The 9611-nt window shown below is 40.8% G+C and overlaps 1 protein-coding gene across 1 annotated transcript; it reads right to left on the reverse strand.

Annotated features, from left to right (window-relative positions):
• Window positions 1–1800: 1800 nt before the first annotated feature.
• On the reverse strand, window positions 1801–8632 carry LOC139534890 (SLAM family member 5-like). The gene is made up of 5 exons (XM_071334422.1): window positions 8523–8632; window positions 7980–8273; window positions 3268–3522; window positions 2945–3096; window positions 1801–2731 (listed from the first exon to the last, which is right to left on the reverse strand). The coding sequence occupies exons 1-5, from the start codon at window positions 8578–8580 to the stop codon at window positions 2378–2380; spliced, it is 1113 nt and encodes a 370-aa protein (XP_071190523.1). The 5' UTR covers window positions 8581–8632; the 3' UTR covers window positions 1801–2377.
• Window positions 8633–9611: the final 979 nt, after the last annotated feature.

Raw genomic sequence — 9611 nt, forward strand, 5'->3', positions numbered from 1 at the left:
TGAATATTGGTTTCAACTGTTCTGGGCAGATGGCCCAGTACAGTGTGTGGGTGAGCAGTTTGCTGATTTTAATTGTGAAGATCGTGCTCCGTGGTGGTGGGGTTATGGTACGGCCAGGCATAAGCTACGGACAACTTACACAACTGCATTTTATCGATGGCAATTTGAATGCACAGAGATACCGTGACGAGATCCTGAGGCCCATTGCCGTGCCATTCATCCGCCGCCATCACCTCATGTTTCAGCATGATAATGCACAGCCCCATGTCACGAGGATCTGTACACAATTCCTGGAAGCTAATAATGTCACAGTTCTTCCATGGCCTGCATACTTACCACACATGTCACCCATTTAGCATGTTTGGGATGCTCTGGATCGACGTGTATGACAGCGTGTTCCAGCTCCCACCAATATCCAGAAACTTTGCACAGCCATTGAAGAGGAGTGGGACAACATTCCACAGGTCAAAATCAACAGCCTGATCAACTCTATGCGGTCATATCAGATACTGACTGGTTTTCTGATCCATTCCCCTATCTTTTTTGAAGGTATCTTTGACAAGATGTATATCTGTATTCCCAGTCATGCGAAATCCATCAATTAGGGCCTCAATCATTTATTTCAATTGACTGATTTCCTTATATGAACTGTAACTGTAAATTGCTGCATGTTGAGTTTATATTTTTGTTCAGTGTATGTTATGAATTTGAAAAATGTACAATATGATCTGAATTTGCAAATTGATATGTTATGAATTCTAGGTTAAAGGGTTAGGGTTAGAGGAAGGGTTAGCTAAAAGAGTTAAGGTTAGGTTTAGAGTTAGTTGTCATGTTAAGTAGTTGAAAAGTTGCTAATGAACTAAAATGATAAAGTTGTCCGTGATGAGATTGTCGGACATTCGTGTTATATACCTACCCATCCACCTCAACCAACCACCCTACTATTGTTTTTGATTTTTAAGTAACCATCTGTCTTATGTAACCATACCAAAATTAACATATTGTATCATACTAAATGGAGTGTCTTGGATTTACATACAGAATAGTATGAAATGTTCTGAGACCAGGTTGGGTGGTCGACAAACCCTCAACCTTCTGGCCCATAGCCCTGCGTGGCATCGACTGTGCTACAAAACCATGCTAAAGTGGTTATGTCGATATCCATGTTTATAAACACAGGGTTGCTACAGTTATTGTTATTTGTGGTGGTACAGTAATCTATTTTTTTTTTATTATGAGGGTAAAAAAAATGTGTACAGTACAAGCAGAGGGTCATGTAAAAATATTGTGGGGGGGGGGGGGGGGGGTTGTCCACAACTCTCGTGCACTCTTAAACGGGAACACACACATTTAACATGAACATAACAGGATATAGTACTGTGAGTAATTATATATAGATAGCTTCCGTAAAAGAGAGGGAAGCACAATGTTATCCTGGCTTGGAGTTTCACAGTGGATCATGCTACTACTTCTCCAGCAACGAACAGAGTCAATACGCCTGCATCCGTGACGGAGGACATCTGCATCCATGACTCGACTCGTGACTTGAGAATAAAGGACTCGGACCTCGAACACTAGGGACTCGACTCACGCTCGAGGTTAAGTGACTTGACTACATCACTGAGGAGGAGGGTTGGAGACACTCCCCTGGATTGGACTGACAGAAACGATGTAAGACGGACAGTGGGTCTGGGTTGACAATTCAAATCTTAATGACAGCATCAAGTAAGGACATGTTTAAGGCTAATTTACAGTACACACACACACACACACACACACACACACACTCAAAAGCATGTATACATTGTACACTCAAAAGCATTTATTCAAATACACAATAACATACACATTCTCACCAGGGTTGGGCTCAATTCTGAATTTTGGAATTGACTCCCATTCAACTCATGAGTTGAAATTCTAATTGAATTGGCCACACCCCACACGATGTAGAATTGAATTAGATATATGGTACTTATTACAAAAATGATAACCCGAAAAAATATGATATACAGTTGATTGATTGTACGTCTCTTTTTATGTACGTGTCTTTTTATTGCTATTGTTTGGTTGAGCCTGTCAACTCAACCTTCTTTTCAGTTTGTTGAAGATGGGACCAAACGGGATTCCCCTTTTTTTTTATTCAGCTGTTTTGTATACATATATTTTTAATAAAGCATGTACAGTGCTAATAGATGGAATGATTAATGAAGTAAAAATAAGTAAAAATGTTTTTTGTTTTATATTACATTTTCCCATCATTCTTCTTCGTTCACAATTTCTCCTGTGTTTTGATTTTCGCTCTCTAAGTATATGGGTCAAGTCTTAGTCAATGTAATAGCAGGGTAACTGTGAGAGGGACGGAGGGGTAGTTTATCTCCTATTGAGCAGCTCTGTCTGGTTTGTTGAGATTATTCCCGTATTTGTCCACTGGGCAACGCTGTGCTGCTGCTGGTTTCTGTACAGTGCTGTAGACTGAAGAAGGGCTCTGCGGCCCTGGCCTGTCCTCTTTTGTAGCGCCCACTTTGTCCACTAGGTGAGACTCTTCTACAGCTGGTTGCTGCACAGTGCTGTAGAGTGCCCCTGACTGTGGCTCTGGCATCTCTTCTGGTGACGGCAGCTCCACTCCTGCTGCTCCTGGTTTCCCTACAGTGACGTAGATAGTTGTTACGTCAGAATCCCCTGTGTTTCGTGGTCCCGGCCTCTCCCCTTGTGAAGCGCTCACTGGGTTGACCTGTTAGGATATGAGACATTATACTGTAACAACATTCAAATGATCATTCTTTAAACATTTGGAGAAACATTTGTTCTTTAACTACTGAAAGTAGTCATTCCCTTCCATGTGACATGACTACGTGGCGATAGAGCTGGGATAAAAACACTTTTTTTGAGATACAAGGTTTTTCCAGGACACTGACAATAGATAAATGATGAACATAAAAGGTACCTGCAGTGGCTGCTCATTTTTACGGGCCCTTCTTCTGGTTGATTTGATGCATAGTATACCAACAAACACACAAATGAATAGCAATCCAGCAGTAACACTGCCCACAATCATGCCAAATTGGGATTCTGAAGCTTTCCCATCCTTCTCAATACCTGAGATGTCACACGCACGCACACACACACACACACACACACACACACACACACACACACATTGTTATTCACATTTTTTGCTGGAAAATTGTAACATAATTATATTAAAATGTTGATCTTTTTTAACAATGATAGAGGCACAGAAGGTGGAAGCTAGTAAATTGGACTTACACATGTCCTTCATGGGTTGTGAGTTGGTCTCTGCACTGACGTGATTTTTGCCTGTGCACTGGATAGTGCTGTTGTCATTGGAGATGGTGATATTGAATACGGTGAGTGACTGTTGTGACAGTGCGCACTGACGCCCGTTACAGACAGACAACGCCCAGGCATCTTCAACAGAACAGTTCACTGTGATGTTACATTGTCCCCTACTTGAGTTGGAGTAGAGAGACACCACCTTCATGACTGGTATGGAAACAGCTTCTACAAGAACCAGTGGAATTGGATAAAAGGTTATATCCATGACAAGAAGTGTCAGAGAAGTGTGATGAATCTCCGATAGTTTAATCCAGTAAAACAAAATTATGATTGTGCATAAACCAGTTATAACCAGTGTGTGGGTAAAATCGCTGGGAAAGCAAAGCCAGAAACAAGCCATCTTACAACTTATGTATTATATAGGCCTAAAGCTGAAACATTAAGAAGACACAGTGGCAGAATAAATTCAACCACAACTTTGTTATCGTCCCAAAACCAGAGAGCAACCTCTGTCCGGTGAAGTCCTCAAAGGATATTGCATGTAAGAAACAGTTACATGACCTACAGCATGGTCAAGCAAATGAATGTTTCCAACATTTTGGGACCACTAAACAACTATTGATTTAGAAGCACATGGAGTTAACGCAAGTCGCAAAGAAAACAGCAGCTGCCCTCCACTGTTGCAGTACCATTTCAACTTCAACATTTCAACATCATCAAATCACCTATGCTTAGTCTAAAACAGTGACTAAAAGATATTTTTGGTAACTAAAAGATACCAAAAATAATTTAGTCCAATCAAGCTAAATATGATGTGGCTGTCCATGGTTCTCATTTCTCTGTGTGTGTGTGTGCGTGTGCGCAAGCGCGTGTTCGTTTTCGTGCAAGTAGAAAAAACATTTTGACTCACCCTACTAAATGTCAATGCCATCCTCTCTTTCATGTTGACAAAGCGGTCTATCACTCTGTCATACAGTAAGTAGTACAAGCTTTCATTTTTTGTTGTCCTAGGCTACCTGGCTGAAATGCTTGCTTGCTAGCCTAACTTTCTTTCATGGGCAACATTAGCTAGTTAACATTAGCCTTCTACATCTAGCTACATATTGAACTTCCATCCTCTCAGGCCTGGGGCACGATATATGAATTTGTGGTTGGATCAGAATCGCCATTATAATCATTGGCCAGTACGGAGAATTAAGTTAAACCACAAGTCCAAATCCCTATCTCCATTCATGGCTTATTTAGGAAAGGGACAATTTTAGCTAGCTATAGTGTAACTAGCCACTGGATGACATCAACACAACGAGATGCACAACGAGTTTCTGTCAATGACAAATGCTCTTGGTGTGATTGGAGTGAAGCCAAATCCAAACTGGCTTCCCTTGACACTTTTTGGTGCACCAGGACCATTCACAGTTGAGCTCTCTCAGTTTAGCTCAACGCTGAGTGGCTATTATTTGATTAATTTTTTTATCAAGGGAAGCCAAATGCTCTCTGGCTTCCTTTGCATTCAATGCTACGGGTGGCAAAAATGTCATACTCTTTTGGACCAGAAAGAATCAGATAAAAGACCTACACATACAGAGACAGAGGGGAGCTGTTTCACTCTCTAGGATGCCTTCTCCGGTGAGATACATTAAGCCTCTTGCAAATTGAAGGAAAATTATGAAACACTGAGAGACAAAAAAAAGTGTTTTTTTCGTTAGGTTTTTGTGTAAATTTTTTGGGGAAGCCTGGCTTCCCTTGGCATCCATGAATACATGCCACTGGTTATACCGTAAAAAGTAATGACCGTAGTTGTGGGAAAACATTTGTAGGAATGTTTATATTTTGTGCATGGGACATAGGCTTGACTCTGAAATTGGGGGAGGGGACATTTTTCTACGGGGATCCGGTGGTATGCCCCTGGATTATATTTTTTTGAAACATGTTTTAAATGCTCATTTCTAGTAACTTTTGAGAGAATGATACAGACAAATATTAACTTACAAATGTGAAAAATGTACAAGGCTAAGTGGGGCATAGCAGAGGGGCACCTACTCTGGTCAATCAGTCTTAGGGGCATGGCTATTCATACTTTACTGAATACCAGAGTGATTGTTAATGTTTGATATACACTACATGACAAAGTATGTGGACACCTGCTTGTCGAACATCTCGTTCCAAAATCATGGTTATTAATATGGAGTTGGTCCCCCCTTTGCTACTATAACAGCCTCCACTCTTCTGGGAAGGCTTTACACTAGATGTTGGAATATTACTGCGGGGACTTGCTTCTATTCAGCCACAAGAACATTAGTGAGGTCGGGCACTGATGTTAGGTGATTAGGCCTGGCTCGCAGTCTGCTTTCCAATTTATCCAAAAGGTGTTCGATGGGGTTGAGGTCAGGGCAGTCAAGTTCTTCCACACCAATCTCGACAAACCATTTCTGTATAGACCTCGCTTTGTGCACAAGGGCATTGTCATGCTGAAACAGGAAAGGGCCTTCCCCAAACTGTTGCCACAAAGTTGGAATTACAGAATCATCTAGAATGTAATTGTATGCAGTAGTTTTAAGATTTCCCTTCACTGGAACTAAGGGGCCAAGCCCGAACCATGAAAAACAGCCCCAGACCATTATTCCTCTTCCACCAAACATTACAGTTGGCACTTTGCATTCGGGCAAATAGAATTCTTCTGGCACCCGCCAAACCCAGATCCAACCAATGGCGGCGAGCTTACACCACTCCAGCCGACGCTTGGCATTGCGCACGGTGATCTTAGGCTTGTGTGTGGCTGCTCTGCCATGGAAACCCATTTCATGAAGCTCCTGACAAACAGTTCTTGTGCTGATGTTGCTACCAGAGGCAGTTTGGAACTCATTAGTGAGTGTTGCAACTGAGGACATACGACTTTTACGCGCTACGCACTTCAGCAGTTCCGTTCCGTGAGCTTGTGCGACCTACCACTTCGAGGCTGAGCCTTGCTCCTAGACATTTCCATTTCACAATACAGCACTTACAGTTGACCGAGGCAGCTCTAGCATGGCACAAATTTGACAAACTGACTTGTTGGAAAGGTGGCATCCTATAACGATTCCATGTTGAATGTCACAGATCTTCAGTAAGGCCATTCTACTGCCAATGTTTGTCTATAGAGATTGCATGGCTGTGTGCTCGATCTGTCAGCAACAGGTGTGGCTGAAAGAGCCGAATCCACTAATTTGAAGGGGTGTCTACATACTTTTGTATGTATAGTGTATTCAATTAAACAGCCATTTGGTACTCAGAATGATTAATTTCCTAGTATTTTTCTCGCTTTCCCTAAGTCAGGAATTTTACTTCTGCTGCTCTACATAGGGTATGGTTTGAAATGTACTGTAATATTCTCAACTTATAATAGTTATTATACTGTAATAATAACCAGCAACATACACAGTTGAAAATGTAAGTAGGTATGAAAGGTCAAACTGAAATAAATCAATCTCCACTCTACAGAAATATAAAAAATGTATTATCATCATGGCTGCTTTTCTCACATGCAATACACTCTCTAGACCAGGGGTCCTTTTCTAGAATGAGAGCTGCTTTAAAAAATCAAAAATTTTGCGAGCTACTTGTTTTTTTCTAGCTTTCAAACAGGCACATTCTTCTCTTCTCTACCCTGCAATTCTTCCCAGTGTCTTTAGTCTACAAGAGAAAGTGGGTGCACTATGTTTTCTGTCATAATACATGGTCAAATAATGGTTAATAAATAACTCTAAGGGGGGCCCTATAAAATCTGCGATTTTCTCCCCAAATTATGTTATACATTTTCCCAAATTATGTTCTGTTTCATTTTTCCTGGTTTTAGATTTTTTGTTTGTTTTCCTCTCTTAAAATTACAATTGTTCATAAAGAAACAACAGAATTTGAGGTTCTAAGTCCATGTCAATGGTTAAATCACTTTTTTTTTTAGGTCTGGAAGAAAACGAACACATTTAGATTAATTGCGCATCTGGCCCTTTAATTGTGCAGCTAGTGAGTGAGGAATGTGCCTTCTAATTTGCTGTTCTCCTGATGGTTCTGTACTACTGCTGCTAATTTCATGGCAATGTTTGCAAATAACAAATATCAGATACAAATGATATACTACTCATGATATACTTCTGCCAGGTAAGCCTACTTTGCAATTAACATATAATTGAGAAGGTTTTGGGGGACATATTTTAGTCTACCCACAAGACGGTTATCACATCAACTGGCTACACACGGAGTGATAGACAAACGCACGCACCACACAGACAAACAGGGGCAATATTGCTGGAAATTAATTGTCAGATATTGTGTTAGGTTTGGCTTTTTAAGCCGATAATGGCTAACCAGGGGTGTGATAATGTTAAAGTTGCGATTGTAAGATTTGTTTTTGACGGCTAGCGGTTGAACACTTGAAAATTGCATGTACTTTCAGAATTATTTGGTGAGCTACTCATAGGTGGTATGCGAGCTACTGGTAGCTCCTAATCGACCTGCTGGAGACCCCTTCCCTAGACCAAGGATGAGCAACTTTGATGGTGGTGGGGGCTACAAAAACATCTGAACTCATCATGAGGGACCAACGTGGTTTTCTCGGGTCTGCTTACTAACCTCCATACCCACACACCCAGTCAGAGCCGGCAATAGCCTTTTTGGGGGCCCTCAGTTAAATGTTGAATTATACTCACCCTGTATTGTTACTTTGTACTTAATAATAGTGTCTAAGTTCCATTTTCCAACAGTCGAATAGTAAATCCCACTGTCAGTTTCCTTCAGATTCTTAATGCACAGAGAGTGGTTAACTGGGTTATAATGCACCTTCTCCTTGTATTGAGGAGAGATCTCTTTATTATCAACTATTACATCCATTTTGAATTTCCATTTCAGTTCTTCATGTTCCCCAGGGGATTCAGCAACAGCCAGACACACCAAACCTCCCTTCAACCCGTACTTGTCTATTGACGGAACTTCAGCCCAGGTCCCTAAAGAAAAAGGAAAAGGTTCACCGGGTGCAACATTTTTTTCAGCAAGGGATAAAACACGAATAGCATACCAGGCTAACTATTTACCTTAATATTTTTTCTAATTCCTGACTGTTATTTGACATTTTTCTTTTGTCCTAAAAGCTTAATTCCCTTTGGAAAATACATGTGCACCGTTTATTAAATCTATTTCTATAAGTCACCTCAACCTTTTTAACTATCTTGAAAAAAAAAATTGGTATAGGTTACCTGTGAGGATGAGTAGAAACCATAAAATGTTCATTGTGTAAGTGATGAAGTCTGGCATCGTTCTCTGATCTCTGTCAAGGTTGAGTTACTCATAACAAACTAAGTAGGTGATGGCAGTTCCCTGCCCTAAATACGATTCTCACAACTTCCCGCCCCCTCAGTTTAAGCTGTAGTGTTAAATGCTCACTTGTAAAACTTATTTTAGGGGGTAGACCAGCTTTAACATTGTAGATAGATTATGGCTTCCATCAATGTAATTGTCTGCATCATTTCCAATCCCCCATATATTTTTTTGTAAATATACTGTAATGTGCCTTGCAAAAGTATTCATCCCCTTTGGCGTTTTTCCTATTTTGTTGCATTACAACCTGTAATTTAAATGGATTTGGATTTCTGTCACACCCTGATCTGTTTCACCTGTTCCTGTGATTGTCTCCACCCCTTCCAGGTGTCGCTTATTTTCCCCAGTGTATTTATCCCTGTGTTTACTGTCTCTCTGTGCCAGTTTGTCTTGTATGTTTTAGTCAAGTCAACCAGCGTATTTTTCCCATACTCCTTTTGCTATTCTCTTTTTCTAGTCCTCCCGGTTTTGACATTTGCCTGTTTCTGGACTTTGTACCTGCCTGCCTGACCATTCTGTCTGCCTTGACCATGAGCCTGTCTGCCACTCTGTATCTCCTGGACTCTGATCTGATTTTGACCTTTTGCCTGTCCACGACCACTCTCTTGCCTACCCCTTAGGATTATTAAACATTGTAAGACTCCAACCATCTGCCTCTTGTCTGCATTTGGGTCTCACCTTGTGCCTTGATAGATTTCATGTAATGGACATACACAAAATAGTCCAAATTGGTGAAGTGAAATGGAAAAAATAACTTGTTTCAAAGAACAGAAAAGTGGTGCGTGCATATGTATTCACCCCCTTTGCTATGAAGCCCCTAAATAAGATCTGGTGCAACCAATTACCTTCAGAAGTCACATAATTAGTTAGATTGCACACAGGTGGACTTTATTTAAGTGTCACATGATTTCAGTATATATATAACTCTTCTGAAAGGCCCCAGAGTCTGCAACACCATTAATCAAGGG

This window comes from Salvelinus alpinus, chromosome 11 (genome assembly GCF_045679555.1).
Source record: "Salvelinus alpinus chromosome 11, SLU_Salpinus.1, whole genome shotgun sequence".
NCBI lineage: Eukaryota > Metazoa > Chordata > Actinopteri > Salmoniformes > Salmonidae > Salvelinus > Salvelinus alpinus.

Bases quoted from the DNA above. Each gene is read 5' to 3' on its own strand.
- LOC139534890 (XM_071334422.1), bottom strand. From the start codon at position 8,580: ATGCCAGACTTCATCACTTACACAATGAACATTTTATGGTTTCTACTC. The intron at 8,274-8,522 runs GTAACCTATACC...CTTTTTCTTTAG, and splicing joins GTTTCTACTCATCCTCACAG to GGACCTGGGCTGAAGTTCCG. The intron at 3,097-3,267 runs GTAAGTCCAATT...GTGACATCTCAG, and splicing joins ACAACCCATGAAGGACATGT to GTATTGAGAAGGATGGGAAA.